At 47.2% G+C, this 26437-nt stretch overlaps 1 protein-coding gene across 6 annotated transcripts in view; it reads right to left on the reverse strand.

Moving 5' to 3' along the window:
- Positions 1–26437, reverse strand: part of LOC147732719 (mitogen-activated protein kinase kinase kinase 5-like) — a 1007398-nt gene that overhangs the window by 117421 nt on the left and 863540 nt on the right. For all 6 annotated transcript variants that reach the window (XM_086957271.1, XM_086957270.1, XM_086957268.1 and 3 more), the window contains 2 exons: positions 22191–22437; positions 21752–21864 (listed from right to left, as the gene is read on the reverse strand). In XM_086957271.1, coding sequence (XP_086813397.1) covers positions 21752–21864; positions 22191–22437 — 360 coding nt within the window. The remainder of the gene's footprint in view (positions 1–21751; positions 21865–22190; positions 22438–26437) is intronic.

The following is a 26437-nucleotide window of genomic DNA, read 5'->3' on the forward strand; positions in this document are numbered from 1 at the left end:
AGGGTCATAAAAGAAGGAATACAGACAGCTTTAGCTGCGAGAGTTCCTGTGGATATTTTTCTAAAGAAGAAACTTTGGGCATATCTCATTACTCTACACACGACCTCTGGTGTTTCTCCCTTTAGGCTTTTGAGGAAAAGGGAACCAAATGGTACTCTGTGTCCTTCATGGATTAAGGATTTGAAGAAAAGTGACAACTCCTGTTTGGTTTGTAAAGATAAAGAGAGAATGCTCAAGAGTGTTGCTTTCAAGCAAGCTGCTCAAAAAAAATATTATGATGGTAGGAAATGCAAAAGTGATTCTGATTTTGAAATTGGAGATTGGGTATTGATTAAGTCTCCAATGAAAGTTAAGAAAGGTCTATCTAGGTTTTCTCTTCCTGTACAGGTACAGAAAACCTCAAAAGGATCCTTGTTTCTTGGTCAAAGAGGTTGGTGGAGTAAAAGGGTCTTGGTGAAATTAACACCAGATCAAGCTAGAAGGATTTTTGATAAAAAAAGAAGTATTACCAGATGATTTACACTTTTCAAATTTTTGGGAGGATTTGGGTGTACAAAATGAGTTTCCTCTTGAACTGGATCTTCAAAACCCAAAGGAACAAAATAGTCTGGATTGTCAAGATCAAGGTGAACAATATCAGGAGTTAGGAAAATATTTGGTTAATCCGATGCTTTCAAGTAGTTCTTTATGTAATGATTTTTGCATGTACTGAACAAATAAGACCGACACGTAATTGCTCTTTTCCTTCAAAGTACAAAGATTTTTATTTATTTTAACTTTGTTTATTTGTTTATGAAAGGGGAAGGGTGATGTAATATGTGCTTATGTACACGCGCTCATACGTGCGCTCATGTTTATGTACACGCGCTCATACGTGCGCTCATGTTTTCTTTTGATTCCGACTTCATGCGCACACTTTCTGTTAGGTGCACATGAAGTCTACTGTTATTGTTTATTATTCTTTAAACATGCATTCTCGTGAGGGCAGCCTGACTCTCTGGCATGGACGGTTGTACTTGTCAGTTGCCGTTCATGCTCCGGAGAGGAAGGACGCACTCCCGTGGTGTTCTGTCTACTTTCTTGGAATAAATCTACATCTCATCTTTATTGCCCCCTGTGGATTATTTCCCTTGAAAAACATCACCTTTTACACCTGGGTCTGCCGAAGCCAGCCGCCCGCCTGGCCCGGGTTAAATTGTTAAATGCCAGCATGCCGGATGTTGTAGGTGCTGTGCGACAGGCAGCGAGCAGATTTTTTCCAGATTGCCACCACAGAGAGTTTACCCACATAAATCTTATTAAAATCCCGACAGAGGCTGGTGGCAGATAATAAATATTCACTCCATTTCACGCATGAAGTGGTCTATACTGCTTTGTGGCGAGTTTGAAAGGCGCTGCCTATCGCGGCCATTAGGCGCTTTACCCTGTTGTGTGGAGAGAACATTAACTGCTCGTGGAACAAATGAAATTTAGTAAGGCAAATTGCGTGGAACAGGAAATCTAAAAAACGCCTTATTTCGATGAGACGGAATGTACAGACACACCAGTCATGAGGTTGTAAGGAACTTTCCGTCTGCCTCTGTGCCGTGCGTAATGCCAGATGCTAAATAACCCTGTCTCTTTTTTTTATTGGTAGAGTTTCTCTAGTACTTGTGAATATTATAGTGTGTGTTTTAGGGCGTTCCTGGCAAAGCCCCCCCCCCCTAAATACCAGTTGCGGGTGAAGGGTAGTGCTTTGAACGAGGGGGTGAGGCAAATTTATGTGAGCCGCTTGCTTGTTGATCGGGTGGTCAGCTCTCTCGGAGTGTGTTTATGGCAGGGGCGGATTGGCAAGGCGGGCATTCGGGAATGGGCCGAAGGGCCGGTGCCTCAGTGCCCTCTGTGGGCCGTTTTTTTTTCTCCCCTGTCCCAGTCCACAGAGAGTGGACTAGGAAAGGGGAGAAAAAAACCGGCCCACAGAGTGCACGGAGACAGAGACTGAGAAAATGAAAGCAGCCTCGCTGTGCGGCCAGACAGCGATTGTCAGCTGTGGCTGGGCTGGGGAGGGGTGATTGTTTGCAATAATCGGCCTCCCTGGGGGCCAGGTGTTTCTCAGGCCTTTGAGCCATTTGCACCTCGGCCCCCTGACGCCCATGCAGCCCAGAAACGGTGTTAGTCTTAACACCTCGCCCACAACCCTTCACATTCAGGGCACAGTGGGCGAGGAAGAATGGGTCTTGCTGTGGGGGCCTGGTAGAGTTTGGAATTTGTTTGTTTCATTTATTTATTTATGCGATTTTATATAGCGCGGACTTTACCGAAGGTGTCAGAGCGCTTCACACTAGGAACAGCAATTATACATGAGGAGAAAATTATAAGTGGACAAATTACAAAAGCAAACGTTAAGTTACATGAATCAAAAGTGACAATAGTGAGCAACCAAAATACAAGAGGAGCAAACGATACATTACAGGAGGAAAACGTGACATGTGTGCAGGTTACAAAAGCGTACAAAGTACAAGTAGAGGTATAATACTGCAATAAATGGCAGACACTCCAGCACAAGAACAAACGTTACGTAGGCAATGGTGGCACTTGTGCAAGTATCTAAAGCAAACAAAAGTGAGAGGAGCAGACAGTGTGTTACAAGAGAAAAGTGACTTGTGCAAGTTAAAAAAGGGTACCATACACATGTACAAGGGTAATACTACAGTAAATGGTAAACACTCAAACTGCCAGAACACACTGGGAAGGCACTTCCCATGCACCAGCTTCACCTCAGCCTCCCCCCTGGCTACCTGGCTACCTTGGATGACCCAGAAAGCTGTGTTTTGTGCTCCCCTGCCAGGACATTTTCCCAAGGCCTGGAGGGTTGATTAATTTACTAATTGCAGGGGCCTTACCTCTGTTCATGTGCTCCTGAGCTGAAGGTCTGGGGAGGGCTGAGTAGGTTAGTAATAGCAGGGGCTTTGCTGCTTTTCAGGTGCTCCTGTGCTGGAGGGCTGGAATAATTTTGTGACAAAAAAGGGGCCTTGCTATTTTTTTAGGTCTCGCGACCTATCGATGTGCGCAAGCGCATCGAACGGAGCGAGAATTCAAGTGGCGAAAACATCTTCAAACCAACGGGCTTTCAGCCCTGCGGTTTTCATGCAGTTCCCGTGTACATGCACGCGCATCGCATGCAAGCCCAACCTCAGCACCTCCCCCTCCCACACCAGCACCTCCCCTCTCTCTCCACGCAATCACAGCCTTTCCCTAGCAGCACTCCTCCCACACCAGCACCTCCCACACCAGCACCTCCCCTCTCTCTCCACGCAATCACAGCCTTGCCCTAGCAGCACTCCTCCCACACCAGCACCTCCCACACCAGCACCTCCTCTCTCTCTCCACGCAATCACAGCCTTGCCGTCTGGTTTACTTCCATTTCACCACATGCTTTCAAGTCCGGCCTTTCACCATTCCGTGGTTGATAAACTGTCTGCCACTGAGCTAGCTGGCCTTCTCTGCCTTCCCCTCCGTCTTGTTGTATATTTTTGTTGTACTGTCGATCATTCTGTCTGACTCCGTGTTATATCTTTATCTCGTGTTTTGTTTGTATCGTACTGCTCGTCCCCCCCGTTTTCTCACTGAATCCTTTTCTTTAGCACCCATCACAGCCTTGCCCTAGCAGCACTCCTCCCCCCTCCCACACCAGCACCTCCCCTCTCTCTCCACGCAATCACAGCCTTGCCCTAGCAGCACTCCTCCCCCCTCTCACACCAGCACCTCCCCTCTCTCTCCACGCAATCACAGCATTGCCCTAGCAGCACTCCTCCCCCCTCCCACACCAGCACCTCCCCTCTCTCTCCACGCAATCACAGCCTTGCCATCTGGTTTACTTCCATTTCACCACATGCTTTCAAGTCCGGCCTTTCACCATTCCGTAGTTGATAAACTGTCTGCCACTGAGCTAGCTGGCCTTCTCTGCCTTCCCCTCCGTCTTGTTGTATATTTTTGTTGTACTGTCCATCATTCTGTCTGGCTCCGTGTTAGATCTTTCTCTCGTGTTTTGTTTGTATCGTACTGCTCGTCCCCCCCCCCCCGTTTTCTCACTGAATCCTTTTCTTTAGCGCCATCTTCTTCTCTGTTTCTTCTGTCTCTATCTAACTCATTCTCCCGCTCCTCTATCTCGCTCTCTTTGCCCCTTTAATTTGTCTCCACTTTTTTGTAACACTTTATATTCTTCACCTTTCTCTCCCGCTGTCCCTCGTTATGCTTATGCCTCCGTTGCTTGCTTCCTCATTCTCTCCCATGCCATTCTCTCCTCGTCCCTGTTATGTTTCACTTTGTCCTACTCATATTCTATTCGCCCCTTCTTAAATTGTCTCCCATCTCCCGACCTCTGGTTCTCTCTCACGTAAACACACCTAATATTTCCGTTTCTCTCCCTCGCTCTCGCATAACCTATCCTTGTCCCTCGCCTATGCCTAAAGCAGACACATGAGGGCGGGGGATGTGTTCTGTAATCAACTGCTGAGGAGCGCTGTCCCATTCCGTGGGCTTGCTTTAAGTGTCGCGTTGCTCTGCCCACGTTTGAATTGGGGGTTGTAGTTAGAATTGGATATGTGCGCGCCCAAAATTAAGCGGCGAGCCGAGAGTTTGAGGAGTCAATGTGACCATGCACGAGCCGAGCCCTGAAAATGGTTGGCGCGTAAACAACAACAAACACTATGATAAAGAAAAACTTTTTTATTTTTTTAAGTGTCTTTAACATATAGAAGCTTTTAAACATAGAAGATCAGATTATTGCAGTTGTCACGCAACACCACTCACCCACGCAACACCACTCACACACACGCAAGCCCACTATCACCCATGCAATGCCACACTCACCCAAGCAACGCCACTCACCCAAGCAACACCACTCACACACGCAACGCCACTCACACACGCAACGCCACTCATCCACGCAACGCCACTCATCCACGCAACGCCACTCATCCACGCAACGCCACTCATCCACGCAACGCCACTCACCCACGCAACGCCACTCACCCACGCAACGCTACTCACCCACGCAACGCCACTCACCCACGCAACGCCACTCACCCACGCAACGCCACTCATCCACGCAACGCCACTCATCCACGCAACGCCACTCATCCACGCAACGCCACTCATCCACGCAACGCGACTCACACATGCAACGCCACTCATCCACGCAACGCCACTCATCCACGCAACGCCACTCACACATGCAACGCCACTCACACATGCAACGCCACTCACCCACGCAACGCCACTCACTCACCCACGCAACGCCACTCACTCACGCAGTGCCACTCATACCCACGCAGTGCCACTTTCACCCACACAGCACCACTTTCAGACATGCAACACCACTCACACACACGCAAGCCCACTATCACCCATGCAATGCCACACTCACCCAAGCAACGCCACTCACCCAAGCAACGCCACTCATCCACGCAACGCCACACATCCATGCAACGCCACACATCCAGGCACCGCCACACATCCACGCACCGCCACTCATCCACGCACCGCCACTCATCCACGCACCGCCACTCATCCACGCACCGCCACTCATCCACGCACCGCCACTCACCCACGCAACGCCACTCACCCACGCAACGCCACTCATCCACGCAACGCCACTCACGCAAATCCACTCACACCCACGCAGTGCCACTTTTACCCACACAGCACCACTTTCAGACACACAACGCCACTCACACCCACGCAAGCCCACTCTCACACACGCAACGCCACACTCACCCATGCAATGCCACTCACACACGCAACGCAACTCACACACACAACGCCACTCACACACACAACGCCACTCACACACCCAACGCCACTCACACACCCAACGCCACTCACACACCCAACGCCACTCACACACCCAACGCCACTCACACACACAACGCCACTCACACACAACGCCACTCACACACACAACGCCACTCACACACACACAACGCCATTCACACACACACGCCATTCACACACACACACGCCATTCACACACACAACGCCACACACACACGCCACTCACACACACAACGGCACTCACCCACGCAACGCCACTCACCCACGCAACGCCACTCACCCACGCAACGCCACTCACCCACGCAACAACACTCACACATGCGACGCCACTCACCCACGCAACGCCACTCACTCAAAGCCACTCACACCCACGCAGTGCCACTTTCACCCATACTGTGCAGTGCACAATAGGTCTCGCAGTAGGAAAGTTGGAGCTATTGGTTTTGTAAATGACAAAGCCCTTTATGTTTTTAAAATGAAAACAAAAATAAAAGGCATTGTTATTTGCAATTGTAATGGCTCCAACTTTCCTACCGCGAGACCTATTGGCAACGCCAGTGCTTGTTTAGTTGCTCAGCATGTAGGCCATTGTCACTTTGGCCCTGTGTCCTGTGCAAGAACAGTATCCTCCCACTTTCATTCCTTGTCTGTGCAAATGGTGTTTCGTGAAAGGGTGAATGTGGGCCACGCCCCTTAAATATGGGCCACGCCCCTTAAATGTGGGCCACTTTCTTCGTCAGTGCCCGGGCCGAATTGTGATCTCAATCCGACCCTGGTTTATGGGTGCATTTTTCACCAGCACTTTTGGGTCGGGGGAAGGCGTGTGGGTACTCAGCTCTCAGTAAGTGGAGGGCTTTTTTTTTTTTTTTTAGAAAAATCGGCCCAGACTAAGAAATCATAAGACCCCTGTGCTGTCTGCACCAAGCCCATGATGCTGCCAGCCTCGTCTTCTCCAGTCGCTTCTGGCCGGCTCAGCATGCACACTCTTCACAAGTGTTGAAACCTGCACTGCTTTTTTTCCTCTTTTTTCAAATAAACATCACCCCACCCCCAAGGCAGTCATTCAATCTAGTAGCGCGAAAGCACTACAAATTTAACTGCGCAGGTGGTGGTTGCTCTGCTTTGCCCTGTGACCCTTGCCCTCGCACGCATTTGTATATTATGCCATGCTTATGATGCATGCATAAGCATTAAATAATATACTACCCTGCCTTTCATGCCTCTCTGTCATCTTGACACGTATTTACATATTATTTAGTGCCTATTCTCCGTGTGGCACATAGCATAAGCTTTAAATACTATTTAAATGCGTTCCTGGACTCCCCAGTATGCAGGAGCCCCTCACTTACGATATGTAACCCCTCGCCGACTGTTCCTTGCCTTTTACCCATGCGCGGGGCTCCCAGGGTGCTTCTGTTCTGTGACCTCGAGTTTTGGACCAAGACTCCGTGAGGCTTTCTCCAGGGTCGTCGAGCCACGAAGATAGAGGGCGGCACAGGCAGAGGACTGGTGGTGGCGAGTGACCTGCTAAGTTTTCATTTTCCGACCTTAATGTGGGCCATTTCAATGCTTCCTAGCCTGGGCCACAGGTGCTTTAAATAGGGGTGTGGGTGCCGTTTCATCATTCCCAAAATAATCAGGGTAGGGTTCAAAAGGGTAATGGAAAATAAAATGCCTTTACTTTTTTCCTTTTCATCTTGTCAGGTTTGCTGTGGGTGCAAACAGGTCAAATGGCAGGCTATGTCATCTGACAAACATTTAATATTTTTAAATGGAGAGTGGTATTTACTTTTATTTCTGTGACTGTAAAGTTAGTGGGGTTTGTAAAACGAACTATCTGTAAAAGTCAAGGAACTGCAAAAATATTTCAAAGTATATCAGCCTTTAGAGAAGTGAAGCACGTTATTTTGAAATTCTGATTTAATAGGATCAAAATTAATTCAGACACCTTACTTGGTGAGGTGCAAATTGTAAATAATTTCTGAAGCCCAATTTGTACTCATTATCGTCTGAATGGTACATAGTTGTATTAGTAAATGTCAGTGGGATTTTTGGGCAATTTCAATGGAAAATGTGCTGTCAGTAAATGACAGAGCACTACCACGGCATGCTTTAGTAATATGTTTGCAACCATGGTCTTAAAATAGCTCCACTGCATACATGCCACACCCCCTGCCGGAAAGGGCAAGGCTAATTTGCAATGCTTGTTCTTTGTGTGATGATTGGATGTTTCACAATCCTAGGACTTCAGTGATGGCTTTGTCATTTTAGCCAACTTGTTCCAAAATTGTGCTTTAAATGCACATTGGTTTAATCTTTGTCAAAATGTTTGCGTGGCAGGGGAACCTCCTATCAAAATCTTACTTGAGGAAGGCTCCATTGCTGAAATTCAGATCAGGTATTACATCTGGCTTTCAGTAGTGCCAGATGAAGATGTGGGTGGAGCCAATATAGTACGTGGGTGGTGCCAATGAAGGAAGTGGGTGGAGCGGGGGGAAGTAGGTGTGGCCTCCTAGAAATATTTGAGCACCTGGATTTAATATTTTACAAATTAAGCACTGCCTGCACCCAGCTGCCCCAGTGCCACTGGATGTGCACCAACTGTTCTGTTCAACTTCCCCACTGACCAAAAAAAGTAATTACAACTGTGATTTTCCAATAACTTGATTTTCCTCTATAGGGTAACATTGGCTGGTTTTTACCAGGCATTCTTATGTGTCGAGTTTTGCAACATACCAATATTCCTTAAAAATCCCATGTATAACAAAAAAGATTTCCTTCAACTGTTTTCAGGAGATGCACCAGGGCTGAATCCAGGATCCAGCCAGGAGTAAGAAACATTTTGTAAAGTAAATGTTATTGCAGTTTGCTTTAAATCCCCATTGAGCTCAATGTTATAATTGTGTTTAGTTTGAGTTGCATATTGCAACCACAGTATCTATTGCATTAAAAAGTCTATTGCTCATTGAAAGTATTCAACTATAGCATCTCATTCTGAGAAAGCATTTTTATACCAACCTGTGATTCTAAAATAACAACAATATATTTTTATATACAAAACAATTGGCCTCGAGTTCAGTTCTTGAGTGTATGAGACAAATTTGCTGACTGAGTGTGTACATCAAAAGCTTTACACTGCCCTTTGATACTGCCTTACTGCTCCACCAAGCTACCACTTTGGAGAGTAAGGTTATATCTAACTTTAACCTCTGCCAAACATCTGGTTATTGCTGGACTCTCTAAACTCTGTACCTTACTTTGGTGCAGTATATACACAGAGCCACTTTCTTACAGAGGGCTCTACAGAAGTCCTTTTGTAGGGCATTGATCGGGCTAATGAGCCTATAGCTTGAGGGGTTATCTCAATCTCATTTTTTTGTAAATTGGGACCACTTCGGCACCCTCCCAAGACCCTGGTACTGGGGCACCCCTAGCTATCGCATTATACAGGAGCTGGATGTAGCGGGCCCAACTTGGGATGTCAGCTAAAACTAGATCTCCCGGGATGCTGTCTGACCCTGCAGCTTTGGATGGCACTTTGACCAATTGCCGCCCCGATTTCGCCCGGGGTAAAAAATTCTTCATCCAAGGGTTGTCTATAAAAAAACATCCGCCTTCACTGCAGGCATGTCCCCAGAGATTGTGTAGAGCGTACAGAAGTGGTCGTACATTTCCTGGCCGGTGATATGATTGGGGGATGATTGTACCCCTGAACTACTACACCAAGTAACTAAGGACCAGAATGATTCAAGTGTCCTCCTCTTCACTTGCTTCCTTAAGCTGCTGCCAGCGAGATTCATCCCATACCCTTTTTGCAGAACACAAGATTGCCTTTTTTCGCATCCTAGACGCTTTGATTAGGGGGCAGTTCTTGGCTTTGATGGCTGAGGCTAAAAACAAGTGCTTGAACCTGCACTCCCATGTGTACCACAGGTGCGCTCCTCCTGTAGGAATACTAGAGTTTCTATCTTAACTCGGAACTATAAAATAAGAACTGAGTCGGGCAAAGGTTGGAGAATGGACGTGTCAACGCCATCCATTCCATTTTTTGCCTTTGGCCAAAGACTGAAGCTCGAAGATGCCTACTAACAAGTCGTGCTGTATGCCTTTGATCTTATCTAGCAAAGCCACCTTTCGCTATTTAGAGATCGCCTATTGTTAGAGGAATAAACCTCCTTGGCGTAGGTTGGGCGGGAGTTGCACTTTGGGTGAATGGGGGCTTCCCGCAGGGGGTTCATAGTAAGGCAGAGGGGGTTGTGATCGTTCACTGTCGTGACACCCACACTCATATCAACCAGGTCTCTCCAGAGCCTCACATCGAGGAGGATGTAGTCGATTTCAGATGGACAATTAGCGCTGTTATACGTATTTGCACCCTGCCTATTTGAGCAAGTTCTTCCATTTACAGCCCTCAGTCCATGCTCGACATTAAGGGTATTGAGTTGGAGCGCCATTTGAGTCCACTTTTTAACCGGAAGTAGGTCGGGGGGGAGAGAGGGGACAGCCCATTTGCGGTCATCATCCTCAGAGCCTATTAGATTTTCTTTGTCGAGATGCTCAAAAGTGCTATTAAAGTGGCCTGCTACCATAAATCTTGAGTGGGTTGGACAACTAGCTAGACTCATTCAATAGGGTGAAAGTGGAAGAAAGTCTGCCCGCTTTGGTTCCCTTCCATAGAAATTGAACCGATCAATGAAGTATCCCCCCTTACAGTTCCTTTGATATGGATTCCCAAGATGTCAGGCCAAGGCGATGCCCACCCATATGATCAATCCCCCTGCCGGACGCCCTCTCCCTATTGTAGTTGCAGGTGGACAGTAGCATGCATAGCCAGATTTAAATAGAGGGACCAGACTCCAGGTCTCCTGAAAAATACAAATGTCATATCCCTCAATTAGAGCATTCCCATGAGGGAGTGACATTTTGCTGTTTAGCCCAGCTACATTCCAAGATATTAACCTAAACTGTTGATGATCAGGGCTAAAGTACATTGCAGCATTTAAGATGGAAGGGCAATGGTTAATGCAGGCCTGGGTTGGTTCTCGAGGGTTACAATTCGTGCTGAGAACCATCCTACTAGGATTAGTCGGGCGCTATTTGCATCTAATCTTTCGGTCAATCTCACTAAGAGGTTGGTCTCTTCATTGAGGCTGTTCTCAATGGACTCAGAAGCACCTGACCCACCTGTGTGGGAACTAGGCACTGTAAGTTGTATTCCTGGAGTCAGAGGCACAGGGACCCTCTTCTCCCTATGAAGTGTGTGTGTGTGTGTGTGTGTGTGGGGGGGGGGGGGCTGGAATCTAATCTAATCTTCTTCCCCATCTGAGAGGTCTTCATCTTGCTCAGAGGGGTGGTCCTGAGCACACCCTGCCAACAGCTCCTGGAGCCTTTGTTTGGAGGGATGATACCCAACATCAATGTTTTTAAGCTTACTTAGAGACCTTAACTCCCTAAATTCTAAGTGGAGATAAGGGGTAAGGTCGAGCTCTTCAACCATATTCTCAATGTCATTGGTTATATTTTCACTAATAGCAGGGTTCTTGCTAAGAGACAATCTAACAAAAATTCTAACACTCTTACTCCTATTTATAGTCAGTTTTTATTTTTCTAAAAAGTTCTAAAGGGACTTAACGAAGGCCCAAACAAGACTTTTAGTAATTTGAAAAAATTGTCAATTCAAAATTCTAAAGACAAATTTAGGAGTTCTGTTGTGTGATCAGGTTTTGACCAAGTCAGACCAACAAATGCAAAGTTGTATATCCCAGTGCTGAACCACCAATGTAGGACGCTGGCTCTGTATATACTATACCAAAGTAAGCTAGAACGTCCAATGGATCCCCAAAGGTAGGCAGAGGCTAAAGTAGATACTCTATCTGTGGAAGTGTGGGCAAGCCCAAGGTTTTATCAGAGGGTAGTGTTAAGCATTTATTGTACACACTCAGACAAGGAATGATGTCACACACTCAAAGAGTGAACTCAGGCCAATTTGTTTTGTATAAAAATATTATTTAGTTGCATTTTATTCCCAGAACCAAGCCAGGCCTGGTACAGGTAAGTGTAATAGCACTTTGGAAGAATAATGCAGTTAAATGCAATTTGAATACAGCTGAATACAATTGGATGAGTTAGGGAGTCAATTGTTAAAAAAACAATTGGAATTACTTTTCAGTTACATTACAGGTTACTTTTTAAGTTGCTTTTTCTACTCCGTGAGATATGCCTAGATTTCACACTGGGATATTTCTTAGATAAAAGGTAAGTCAGTTATTGTAAATGTACACTTTAAGGTTTCATACATTCCAACTCCAAACTTGGAACAATTTTCACAGAAAAGCAGTCAATGCAATCCTATGGTAGGACACGAAGATATTGGTTTAACGATTAAGCACTTAGGTTTGGGAGTTGGTTTTCTGGGGTTAGAACAAGAGTTCCCCCAGGGTCAAGGATGCACTCTCAAAGCACCCTAAGCGGCACAAGGGTGGTCGGGTGCTGAGGCTCAATGTTATCCATTGGGGGAGAGGGGGCCTACGGTTGGTGGCTGCTCCTGAGCAGGCCACAGGTTTGTGGGAGCAAAGCTCCAGGATTGAAGCACAGGGCAAATGGGTGTTCAAGTTAGCACTCAAGGTGCACCCAAAGCGGCACTAGGGCGACCGGGTGCAGGGTGCTGGTTTGGAGTCGGGTGCCCTATTTTCAATGGGGATTCTCCGGTTTGAGCAAACACTGCCGGATCGGGCACGAAGATCTTCTGGAGGCGACCACCGGCTGGAGAGGCAAGTTGGGATGTTGTGGGATGCCTGGACACCGTCGGTTGGGCCACCCAAGGCTGTGGGAGCATCGGGTGCAGGGGTGTGTCTTGACGTCGGAATTTTCTCCGGTTGCGGTCTGGGGGATCCTCCAGAAAGGGGCAGCAGGCGTCGTCTGGATACTCAAGGCAGGCGAAGGATCACCAGATCCCAGGTCAGGATCGCCAGGGAGACCTTCTTGTGGGGTTGGGCCACTCAAACATGGGTGGTGGGCGTAGGGTGCAGAGTGGTGCAGACTTGCTGCTTTGGCTAAAGCCAGAGTCTGTTGGTGAGCAAGTCCGGTGTTCACAGGAGACAAAGTCATATTTGGGATGGCAGGGTAGGTCCTCCGGGTTCTGGGTAGCTACTGGCTGTAGGACACATCGGGATTTCGCTGGAGAAGGTCAAGGTTGGGACAGGCCAGTAGGGCAGGGAAGGGGACAAGTCATTTGGTGTCCTCCTCTTCTTCTTCAGCACAGCCCTTCGGTCTTTCTTCTTGTCTGAGGAGGCAATGTTCAGGGTTGCTCCTAAATACTATACTTTGGGGCGTTACAGGTAGGTACAGGTTGGGACCAATAGGTGGGAGGCTGTTGCTGGGAGCAGCAAATGGCTGAGGCAGCTTACAAAAGCAGTAAGCCTTTGAAGCTTCCCCTTCGTGGACCCTGCTTGGCACCTCGTCCCAGGATGTGCTTTGTTTCAGGACCCATAGAGTGGCAGGCTCTCAACCCAGGGGTCTCGAAACATGTCTGGCGGTGGCAGCTGGTGAGCAGCCACTCAGCCAGGAAACTAGAGTTAGGTCGTTTTTCAGGGGGCATCTCTAAGATGCCCTATGTATTTTTGAATTAATTCCACACTGACATCAGTTTTCAGTAAAGTCATTATAGTGCTGTGGAGTTCGTAATGACAACCTCCCATACGATATACTGTTTATGGCTTTCCTGCACTTACAATGTCTAAGAACGGACTTAGACACTGAAGGGGTACAGAGCTCATGCACTGTATCCTCACCATTAGTATAGGTCACCCAGCTACAGGGGTGGCTTACCCATGCCAGGGCAGTGAATTGTAGGCATGGCATAAAGGGATGTGTACCATGTCGACTCTTCACTTTGCTCTGCACCAAAACACACATTGGCAGTGTGTGTAAAGGTACAGGGCCTCTAAGCGTGGCACAATAAGTGCTGCAGCCCTTAGAGGCCTTCCTTGGTCACAGTGCCCTTGGTACCTATGGTACCTTTTACAAGGGACTCGCATGTGGCCAGAGTGTTGCAAAATGGTTTTTGCAACAGTACAGTTTAGGGAAAGAACATAGGCCCTGGGTACCTGGCTGGCAGGAACCCAGGGCACACTCAGCCAAAGTGTGCCAACATTAGGCAAAACGTGTTTCGGGGAGGGGGCAACCAAGCTAAAAGGGGCACTTTCCCACACAGATTGATAAAAACATTAACAATGGAAGAGAATGAGTAGAAGGGCGGTTAAACATTTTGAAAGCGAGAACTGAGAATGCTCTCTGTTGCATATCTGGGAGGAAGACAGTATTTGGTGTGTCACCAGTGCCTTTTGAGGGATACACTTAATAATGCAGACCCTTATAACAATGGACTCCTATTTCTGTGGCCTGGCCATCATTCAAGACCAAATGCCCATTGCCTGGGTTGGTTTGTTTTGATAATGTTTGTTTTGCATTGTTAGGTGGTGACGGAGGTATTAGGTGCAAAAAGGCAGCATGTATAGTCCTGCTGGTGAATTGCACACACCAGGAATCTCCATGTTTTATAAGGTAACTGACTTGCACCTGTGCACCCGCCATGCTGCATGCCTATAAAAAGGAAGCTACATACGGAGTTAAATTCTTGATGATAGTTAACTGGGTAGTAGTAAGTAAATCTTTATTTCGGCTCAATAGAGCCATAAAAGATACATAAAACCAACAATTACGACAAAATCTTTACAGAGAATTAAAAAATTGAGCTATCCATATCTTACAGATAACACGAATACAGGTTGGAAATCTTAACATTAAAAATATAGTTTAAATAGGCTAAAAAGGCATCTAGATGGGAAAAAAACACTTAAAATTCATTGCTTAAATCTATCTCATCATCAATTCCCAAACAGTAATAACATGTTGAGATCTAAAAATATATATACACAAGTAGCAGTAACATTTTGTAACCAATTACATTAAAGTTGGATTACTAATATCTTTAAAGCTTCAGACTAACTTTATTGCGTAGAAAACTCACTGCTAATAGGAATCTACTAACACCAAAAACTATCACCTGCCTGATGTCTTCCTTAAGGATCCTTTCCGCTTCTTTATATGAGCGCACACCTAAGTTGCGACAAACAGGTTTAATCCATCTTTTCCTAACTGCATCATAAAATGGACAAAAGAAGAGAATGTGGGACTTGCAGGACGCTTATTTTCATATCCTTGTCCTGCCGGCCCACCGGTGTTACCTGCTGTTCACTGTAGGCCACAAGCCCTTTCAGTTTACCGTGCTCCCCTTCCAACCAGTCTCCTGGGTCCAGGGCAGCTAAGACCGGAGTCAGTGTCAGCATTTTGAACTTCTTCTTCCGGAGGAAGCCGTTGATGTTCCGCAGGTCCAAGATAGGACGTAGGCCCCCTTTGCCCTTCTTGTGTATCAGAAAGTAGTGGGAGTAACAACCACACCCTACTTCTGGCCCAGGAACGCTCTCGATGGCCCCCTTGGCCAAGAGGGCCGTAACTTCCTTGTAGAAGTTTCAAGGGATCCCGCGACACGCGGTGGTACTGCGGTGGTATGGCTGGAGGGGTCGCCGCGAAGGGGAGGGAGTAGCCCCTTCGGACGATTTGCAGCACCCACCTGTGCGATGTGACAGTGCGCCAGGGGAGGTGGTGATGGCGAACCCTGCCCCCCACTGGCGTCACATGGGCCTGAAAGCACGGACTAGGAGGGTTTTGAGGCGGATGTTGCAGGGGTAGGTGTGGACTGGCCTCGCCGTTCTCTCCGACCGCCGCCACGGCAGTTTCCACGTCCGCCACCGTGCTGGATGGTAGTCTGCGGCCCGTGGCTGGCAGGATGTGTGGGGGCGCCCCTTCCTTGGCCACGAAAGGAGCGAAAGGCAGCAGTTTGCTGGCGCGGGGCCGAGAGGCCCAAGGACTTGGCCGTAGCCCTGGAGTCCTTAAAGCGCTCAAGCGCATAGTCTGCCTTGTCGCCAAAGAGGCGACGGCCATCAAACGGCATTTCCATAAGGGTGTTTTGGACATCAGCCGAAAAGTTGGCAGACCTCAACCAGGCGTGGCGGTGAATCGCCACCATCGTTGCCATCACTCTGCCCAGTGAGTCCGTGGTATTCAGCCCACACCGGATGAAATACTGTGCCGCATCTCGACCCTCCGCAAGGGCTTGGGCGAGTTTAGTCCGGACCTCCTCCGGACATTGTGGCAGCACGTCCGCGACCGTGTCCCTCAGAGAGTGGGTGTAACGGCCCAAGAGGCACGCGGTGTTGACTGACCGCAACCCCAAACTCAGGGAGGAGAATACCTTTTTCCCGTATTGCTCATACCTCCTGGATTCCCGATCAGGGGGAGCCGTCGGGAATGCGGTCTGGGAGTTAGAGGCCTGGATGACCAGGCTCTCGGGGTGGGGTGGTATGACAGGAAGCAAGTGTCGCCCGGAGCCGGGCGGTGGCGTCTGGCCACGTTCCTATCTACAGGCTGACCTGTACCGGGCTTGGACTAAGTGCCCAGAAGAACGTCAGACAAGGCCTCATTAAACGGCAGCCGAGGCTCTGCCCAGCTTGCCTGCGGTTTAAGGACCTCAATGAGGAGGTTAGTCCTCACGGCCGCGACGGGGAGCTCCAGGCCCAAGGCCTTGGCCGCCCGCGTCAGCACCACACTATAGGCAGCCTCCTCCTCCGTAGCCATGGTAGGAGGGGAGACAAAACCAGTGTCTGGTGAGGTGCCCAGACCACTGGCCTCCCCTACTCACCTGTCCAGTCCAGATAAGACTGGCACTCCCGTGCCAGAGGGTCCTCAGACCCCTCCCAATCCCCCTTGCCATCCATCTCCTGATACTCCGGGCCAAAGGATGGGGCTGGGTCACAGAAGTAGAAATCTCCCATTGGTGTCAAGAGCGGCGAATCGAGGGAGGGATCCGGGACGACGGAGACACCCTGGGGGCCGGCGTCGGCGAGTTCTTAAGGTCGACTGGCGACGACCCGGAACTGGATCCTGTGGGGGCCTGCGGCGCCGGGACCGAAGTCACCGCCGGCGTCGGGACCAAAGCACCCAACGGCGTCGGGCCGAAGCACCGGACCCGCTGGGGCCCCCACTCTGGGCCCGAAGGCGCAGCGGAGCCAGACGGAGGAGTGAGCGACCTCATGGCTGAGAGGAAGGCCTCTATCTCCTCCGGCGTTGCGTTCTGCCCAGGGACTGACGGGTATGAAGCAGGCCGCGACGCCTGCGGCTCCGGCGGAGCCGCGTGGGCGGTGTCGCACGAGCCCCCGGCCGGGTCACGCGAGCGTCGGGAGGAGTCATAAGAGTGATGGCGTCTCTTCGACTTCTTGTGTCCCTTACCTGAAGACTTCGAGCTCGAAGACCGATGACGACTCCTGGAGCTATGGTGGCTCCGACCCCGCGACCGGTCCCTCGACCGAGCGGCGCGGGCCAACTGCCGGAGCTCGAGTCGCTTGCCGGACCGCTCCCATCTAGCTTTGGACGTCAGGGCCCGGCAGTCGGAGCAGGTCTTTTCGTCGTGGTCGAGGCCCAGACAGTGAAGACACCGGCGATTGGGGTCGGTAACCGACATTAGTCGGTCACAGTCAGCGCAGGGTGTGAACCCGGGCATCCCTACCGGCACCGTCGGAGTCGAAAGACTTCGAAAAAGGATCAAAAATGATCGAAAAAGTTTAGTCAAAAATTGACTTAGGGTACCACTTTTTCCAGATCGGCGCTTGCTGGCGGAGAAAAAAGAAGAACTGACGTCAGCGCGCGAGGGCGGCGTCTAAGTACTCCGGCGAAGTCATCCCGGCGCCAACGACGGACGTGGAGCCGCAGACTACTACTACCAACGCAGGGGCACTGCTACGCAAAAATTTCCGGATCCAGTCTGACGCCTGGGGATATTCTAAGGTATGGAATCTAATACTAACCTTTTTCTTTCAGATATACTGATTTAGCCAAAGACGGTTGAACCTCATCTAAAAACCATTCAAAGTAGGGACTATCTTTAAATACAAGGAAGTTACTTGTCAAGGTTCAACCTGTTTGATCGTTTAACATACTGCAATTGATATATGACCAAAATGCAGTTTTCAATAGTTTTTTTGAGTTTTGAGTCAGTATTGAAGTTCCCAAAACCGTACCAAGCCAATTCTTTTTAACCATGTGCGCACGTGTTTTAACCAAACATTTGTAATATTACAGTCTATTCTCTTTATTTCTTGGAGGCCGTTTTTATATTCAACTAGCTCTGGTGTACACCAGAGCCTTACCCACCGTGATAATGGTCTCAGGATGGCGTGATGGTCTGTGCGTTTCATATTTAAATCAAGCATTACAGGTATTAATGGTGTGCTTATCGGCAATCTCAGCAGCACCCCATAAAATTTATTTTCACTGTTTCTAAAAACATTCTTACACATAGGCCCCCATATTTCCGCCCCATATAATGCCGCGGACTGGGCCTTGAACTTAAAGACCTCAAGTGCCGGGCGAGACAGCCTTACTTATTTTTCCATAATTGGCAGTGTGGTCTGTTTTAGTAACATTCTACTTTTTTCTACTTGCTTTTTCCATAGTAGTTTTGAATCCAATGAGACTCCTAGATATGTAAAATTCTGCACAGGTTCTATTTTCTCGTTATTTAAGGACAGATTCCCCCTGAAAGTTTTATGGGGATTTATGGCCATGTATTTTGTCTTCTTAATATTAATTTCAAGGCCCTTCCTGTTGCAATTTGAAATGAATTTAGAAGGGATTGCAGACCTCTGGGCGTTTGGGATATCAATATAGTGTTGTCTGCAAATAAAAGGGCAGGAACCCTTTGTCCATTCGGTTTCCATTAATCTGTGGTACAATATCTAAACCCACCTTTACCTCCCTACTCTCTGTTCTATCTCCCAAAGCTATTAGAGGATTCAGTCAATCAACTGCCTCCAGGGAAGATAGCTCTTTAAACCTATTTGAGGTAAGAAGGGGGAAGGAATTATCACAATTCCTATGTATTTCTTCCCCATCCGGTCTTTAAAAGTACCCCAGTGGGATGGCATGGATGTTAGTTTTCTGTGTCGAGGTCTCCTCTTGGATTCTTAGGAGATTACGAACTGTGTGGGGACGTCTGAAATTTACAACTATAAAATCGCCTTCAATATTTTTCATGTGGGCCCCCATCCACCCTACCCTACGCACCATTATAATTTTGCTCATTTTGTATGGACTAAATCTTTTATACCTTTGGAGCCAGTCTACGAACGTACTCCTAAGAGTTAGCCACGTTTCAGTTTGGTCCTTCCTTAAGGCCGGCACGCCAACTATTATTAAGACGTACGGGCATGCGGCTGGGGGTAAATTTAAATTATCGTATTTGGGGATCAAGTCGGTTTCATTTACACTCGGAGCTAGAACCCTTGGATTACAAATATCGCGCTGATCTAATCGCTTTGTGGTTTGGGCAACCCTTCTCTCACTTGGGCGGAATATCTTAGATTGAGATTCTCCTATTCTTGATGACTGTGCTCTTCCTTCCACAGTATCAACATTGATCATGGGATCTGATCTAGATTGAACTAATGTGTTTCCTTCAGGGCTCACATCCTTACCTTTATCGTAACTATTTCTGTACTCTAGAAGTAATTTAGCCACTTCTTCGATATTATCTCTCCCCTTCTCAAACAAAATGTCGAGTTTGTTTAGAGCCTGGTTAATATCTTCAATTTTATCATCTAGATCCTTCATTCTAGTACCCAGACAATCATTTATTTGGGACTGTACAAAGGCTAAGGTGGTCTTAAAAATATCTGCAACAATATGTTCTAAAGTCTCAACCATACTATCTGCTTTGTTAGGGTATGAGGAATTATCAGTTTCAGTTTGTGTTCCAAAGGATCTACTTGGAAGCCCCATGCGTACTACCAACTCTGTTTGTCCTTTATTAAACATTCCTAGTCGCCCAGATTCCCCATTCTTGTTAGTATTCCTTTTTCCTTGTGATGTGGTCTTTGTTTTACTCTTCACTGGACCTCCCTGTCTTAACCCTCAAAACCTTGTTGCTATAGATGAGGTTGATGGCACTTCCACCTCAGGCTGTGCATTAACATTTGGGGTGTGGTTTGTCACAGGACTACCTGAAATAGGGGAAATTGATACAATGCGATTACTTGTCGGCATTTGCAATAAGTCGGGTGAGTTTGGTTGGACAGATTCTTTGTACGTTGGGAGTTTCGATGGATCAAGAGATAATCTTCTTTCAGCAAGAGCAATTTCGTGAGTTATAATGGATTCAGCTCTTAAAATGAAGTTGTCCAGAGTCCCTGCTATGCATTTTTGCTTGCTCATGATAGTATGCTATATTTAGACTCAAGTATTCACAATTCAAGATATAATTATTTCGGCGAGCTATATTAATAGGAATTTTCCCTGTTCTCAGACCAGATACAAAATACTCCTACACTTAGTTTACAATCGTAACTGTGGACCTTTAATGCATTGACTATGCTATATAAACCGTAGAGTACACACCCTTAATTCTAGTCAAGCAAAACATTGGCAGCTAATATCAGCAGGTTGTAATACATAGGTCAGCGTACCCAGTCAAGTTCTGTGGTCGACTGTAGTTGCGGTAGTCTAGCGGGGTGGCCCAGCCCAGCCTCCTTCGGCCTCTGACGGCCCGCCCATGTCCCGGGCTTTGCCCGCACGCGTCCCGGGGTTTGAGGCAGCGCTTTATAGCGCGATCACCACGCCTCACCCTGCGGCAGCTGAGAGTGATGTAGGTGTTAAGCAGCCGGTGCAGCCTGGGACAGCGAGTCCCACCAGGCTGTGCTAGGTGTGAAGTTGGTAGCCTCTAGAGGGTTAGAAGCAGCCCGAGTTCTAGTACACAGGGGGCAGAATCGCCAATAGCGGGAACAGCAAGAAGGCTCCCTGAAGCAACTGGGAAATATAATACTAACGAAGAGCCTCATGAGGATCCCTAGAGTGTCTGGGATCTCTTTTGGTGTGTATTTGAGATCCCATCCCTTGATCACTTCCATAGATGACGAACTGGGACTTTGAGATAGAAGAAAGAGCTAGAGTGTGTGTCTAGCATACACTATCTGGACGGGACTAGTCCTCGTAGGTTGTGAAAGTAAGAGCCATTAGTCATCAAAAGTCAAAGGTAGATGGCCAGCGTGAGAGAGTATGTTGTTACATTGTACTTCCAGGTATCCCCTCCAGGCTCACTGACTTTAAACAATACTACTTCCTATTCTTGCCCTCTGTAAAGAAGCCCTCTTGCTTCATAAACCACACGCAGATTCCAATTAAAGTTTGTAATACACATATACTGCTTTGTAAGTTTAATATTTCTCGCTATTTGCTCTTCTCCCAAGGGAACGGTAAAGCATTTAAATGTTATTCATATTCAGTTACAAAACTGCACCCCCTCACCTCCCCATAACAAATAAATTGCCATATGATCAATATTTTAAAAATAAAACATTAAAATACGACTCTTGGAAACGCCTTTATGAAGGCAGAGGAAATTGATCAAAAAACAACTGTAATATCCGTCACGAACAGCTTGAGACTCACATAGGACAAGAGAGAGGGCGTCAATGAGTTTTAATGTATAACCTTAGAGGCAACACAGAGAACTAAAGCAATACCCTACACCCTTTGATTAAATGGCCTGCAGATGATCTTGGACAATCTAGATGTTCTGGATGAAGACTGGTACAAACGTCAAACCTCAAAGAAGCCTTCAACATCCCAGGCAGAGGTGTAGCATTAGTGGGTGAAATGCTCACAGAGCAAATCCTGGCATATTGCAGCCTTAGTTTAGATTCTTAGTGTATCTAAGCAAGACACTGAAAGACTAGTCTGTAAATGTGTGCTAAGACAGCCTGAGATCAGGCATGGCCTCTCAGAGACCCGGCTGCCATGTTTGTGGGTAGGAACTATGTGTACTTACCTATAGGCCCAGACTTTCTCCGGAGGTCCTGAAGCTTGTTCTCTGCAGAGTGAAGGGCTTGCTGGAGAAGATCCTGGTGGTGTTTCTCCTTCTTAACCAGTTCGGCCATTAACCTGAAACACAAAACACTAAAATAAGTGTGGAGTCTTACAATGGTGGTCTGCAGGGGTAATTAAATCAAGAGTGTACCCTTCGCTCAGATTGGAGTGTTAATTTCACCAAATGTATACAAGGGAGTAATCCACAAACTGACAGTGTGAATGGGGGTGCAGAGAAAGTAGAGGTGTGTGTATACACTGCCTTAGAGCATGGGCAAGGTGGGTGGATGTTGTACTCGAGTTGCAAGGGTCAAGCCTGGTGCTGTTGCCCAGTGTAGTCAGCGTGTGAATGCTTTAATCAATGTCCATGGAGGGTGAATTTACAGCAACCACACTTTTACCTCCTACTCTCTGCCCGGAGATGGGTCAACTGTGTCACAAGTGGATCCTCAGAGGTGTTCAGACTCGGCATGCCCACACCCAAGGTGGGGGTCCTGGTGCCCCGAACGCTCCCAGATTGCCCTCTTTCCTGACGCACTAACACTCCCTGCTGAGGAATTTCTTTTTCAGTCTCCTCTTCTTCATCATCATCATCACTCGGATCTCTGGGGTCTTTGTCCACTGAATTTTGAAGCTGCACCTTTAGCTCTGAAAAATAAGAAGGAGCGATATGAAGCCATTCTCGATCACGTGAACTTTGTTACTCTTAAACACCAGATTACATCCATCTACGTGTGGGGCCTGGAATGCATTTCAAAAAATTAAAATCTCAGTTTTAAAGACAGTCTCAAAGGCAATATTAAAGACAAAGTCAGCATCTTCTGTAATAGAATGTATTACAAATAAAATTGGACACTATAAAACATATCTCGAATAGCACCCTTTAACTACCCCCGGCCCCCAAGGATAATAAACAAAGGAGGAAATGGTGCATGTTTAACAGAGATACATTTTGAAAGTTCTCCTTTAATGTACCAAAATTCCCCAGTGACCAAGAATACACAGCAATGGTAGTTCTGCATTTTATTCTGACAGAATGTCCGATGAAACAAACTGACTATTCTCCTGGTTTAACAACAAAAATGCAAATTAAACTAGATACCTTAGTGTCTGAACTAGGTTTACAATCACATTCTCCTTCTCGATTAGGGATATTTTTTAATTTTCATAAACATTGTTAACAGGTAATTCATCTGTTGTTTCCAGACTTGGGTAAATTAGTAGCACATTAAGATAGAAGCCCAAGCATAAAGGTGAACGTTTTGAAGTTGAAATCAATGCAGTGATGTTTTACCTAACAGTAGACTGATGCCCAATCAGCGTCCGTGGAAATGCAAGAGATTAGGGGTAGATGAACGACCGGTTTCTGCAGCCGCAAACAGGAATTTGGTCCGTTTGCGACCGCAAAAAGGTCAGCCCCATGTACAAACCATATTTTGCAAGCCGCTAAACTATTAGCGACTCACAAAATATGGTTTGCGACTCGCTATTGGGAAGGGGCATGCCAAGGGTGACCCTTCCTAATTGCGAGTGCAAATGGCATGTACCATTGTATTGCGACCCCATTTACGGTCGCAAAAAACTTGCAGTTTACCACCCTTTTCAAAAGAGTGGTAAACCATTTGCAAACGGGAAGGGGTCCTTTAGGGACTCCTTCCCCTTTGTGAATGGGTGCGAAAATATTTTTTAAGAGCAGGCAGTGGTCCCAGAGACCACTGCCTACACCCTTAAAAAACAAGCATTAGAAATGCAATCGGGCTGGGATTTATTTGAGTTTGAGCTAATGGCATTGTAAATGCCAATGTATTGTTGCTATGTGTTATGGAGTGTGTTCATGTGGTGTGTACTGCCAGTGATCTCCTTGTGAGTGTGAGAAAATTGCACCGTTACTGCCTGTGATGTCCTTCTTGTGAGTGTGAGAAGCTTGCACCTCTGCTGCCTGTGGTCTCCTTTTGAGCGTAAGAAGCTTGCACTGCTGCTGCCTGTGATGTCGTTCTTGTGAGTGGGAGAAGATTGCACCTCAGCTGCCTGTGGTCTCCTTGTGAGTGTAAGAAGCTTGCACAGCTGCTGCCTGTGATGTCCTACTCACTACTCTCTACTCTCTACTCTCTACTCTCTACTCTCTACTCTCTACTCTCTACTCTCTACTCTCTACTCTCTACTCTCTACTCACTACTCTGCACTCACTACTCTGCACTCACTACTCTGCACTCACTACTCTGCACTCACTACTCTGCACTCACTACTCTGCACTCACTACTCTGCACTCACTACTCTGCACTCACTACTCTGCACTCACTACTCTGCACTCACTACTCTGCACTCACTACTCTGCACTCACTACTCTGCACTCACTACTCTGCACTCACTACTCTGCACTCACTACTCTGCACTCACTACTCACAACTCTGCACTCACTACTCACAACTCTGCACTCACTACTCACAACTCTGCACTCACTACTCACAACTCTGCACTCACTACTCACAACTCTGCACTCACTACTCACAACTCTGCACTCACTACTCACTACTCTGCACTCACTACTCTACTCACTACTCACTACTCTCCACTCACTACTCTACTCACTACTCACTACTCTACTCACTACTCACTACTCTACACTCACTACTCACTAAGCAACATGGAGTGGGTTGGTGAGAAGTACACCGGCAAGAGAGTTGGAGGAAATATATGAGGGAAGTGACACAGAGGGCTGTGGTAGGAATGAAAAGCAACGGCCGAGAGAGCAATGTGGAGCAGGTGGATGAGCAGCATACAGGCGAGATAACAGGTAGGTGTGTGTGGGGGGGAGGGGGGTAACACAAAGGGCCATGGAGGGGAAGAGAAGTAATGGGTAATAAAGCAACCCCAAGGGGGCGAGGCACACTGGGAGAGAAAACAAAGCAGGGAAAAGTAGGCCACAAGAGCGATCACAACATGGAAGGAGGAAGGAAGAAGCACACTGGTGACAGAGAGCAATATGGACTGCTGGGTGAGAAAGTACATGTGGGAGACAGCTTAAAACCACATACACTCTCCTGGAGTGAATAACCATAAAGAAAACAAGTTGTGCCTGAAAAGCAAGCAGTAGAAGCATAGAAGACAGATAATCAAAATAGATTTTTAAAGAGGCTATGCTCCCATGGGAGGGTCAAACACAGGACTGACAACCTTGGGCACAAATAAGAAGCAGAAAATGAGAGCGACAGGAAAGCCTGCCAATGCAGAGCATTATGTAAGCTCTAAACCACTGTATGTGCTTGGTAAGCCCACAATATGGCTCACAACAACCAGTGTATGTGCTGTCTAGCACCCGCAACCTTAAAAAATGGGCATTTATATCTACACTGCTTCAACAAACTACTGTCATAATTATCTGTTTCGCTAAGCAGGCTTTGAGAACTAAACAAATCAAGATTTCAGGTCCAGACGTCACACACCATTTACAACGTACCACGCTTAATTTCTATTTCTAGTCTATTTTTTTGCTAAAGAAAGATTTCCAATCAAGGATGTGAGAGAAAACAAGTTGTTTAGCAATTACAACGAATTGCTGAGACATTCCAACTGAACAGCAATTACAGGCGGGCAACATAAGCACCGAAAAGCAGCAGGCAGCCTGCATTTAAGTTTCCCAATAATGTCAGAGGCAGGTAAAAGGCTGAGCCTCTGTTTTACTGACAGCAATTTAGCGCACACGACACTGACGGGCGCACTTAAGTGCCCCGAAACCTCGACATCCATTTAAAACGAATTATGCCCAACTGCGATATTTTTCCCTCCGTGCTGAGAAAATGCGGGGAATATCGATCTTTCTTTCAAGCGGATATTCTTGTTTATGCATTTGATAGAAAACCTGAATACTTCAGCACGCCCGGACAGCTTGTTTTCAATATTTTGTAAAGGTGCTGGACAAACAGAGCATGGTAATACAGCAAAGAATCATTACACTTTTCTGCAAGCCTGTATCCACCCACGAGCTCTGTTGCTGCTGAAGATTCAGAGCATCATCAATCTAAATTGTAGACTGAACTCTGAGAACACCAGTTAACCCCAAAAAGTGCCTGCAGTAGCTGGCTGTTCTTTCTACTTACACATATCAATTCCCACAGCCCCAATACAATTGCCTTTCCTGTCTGTGACCTCTTGCAAAGACAGACAACCATGAGCTAAATGCAAAATCCGAGAGACAAGGCTCTGCGTAGGCCTCTCTCAACGGGGGCGTTTCTGGTCATTTCTCCATCTGCCAGAACAATTTGCTTATGGTTATAGGGCACACGTCGCTGCTGGCCAGTCGAACAGCAAGGCACCGTCACTTCCAGTTACTGACGACAAAGCAGCTTGCCTTGGGTAAGAATTCATTGTGACACGATAAATGTCTCTGCTAATATTAAACATTACACTGCCTGGAACACGGGCTCTGCAAGGTCTGCAGTGGGTTTCATGATAAACGCTGTAATGCTTGATGTACCATAGTGGAGTAAGAAAGTGGCATTTTCATATTAACGGAAGCTTCCCAGATCTCAAAAGTAAAAAAAAAACAGGCGATGACGCTGCCGCTTGGGAACCAATCCCAGCGCGGCGTTCAGTGAGGGGGCTCGGCACTTCGAGCCAATCAGGGCTCTGCTCCTTCGGTTCTCGCCCT

The sequence above is a fragment of the Lissotriton vulgaris genome, chromosome 2_1, assembly GCF_964263255.1.
Source record: "Lissotriton vulgaris chromosome 2_1, aLisVul1.2, whole genome shotgun sequence".
NCBI classification, from domain to species: Eukaryota; Metazoa; Chordata; class Amphibia; order Caudata; family Salamandridae; genus Lissotriton; species Lissotriton vulgaris.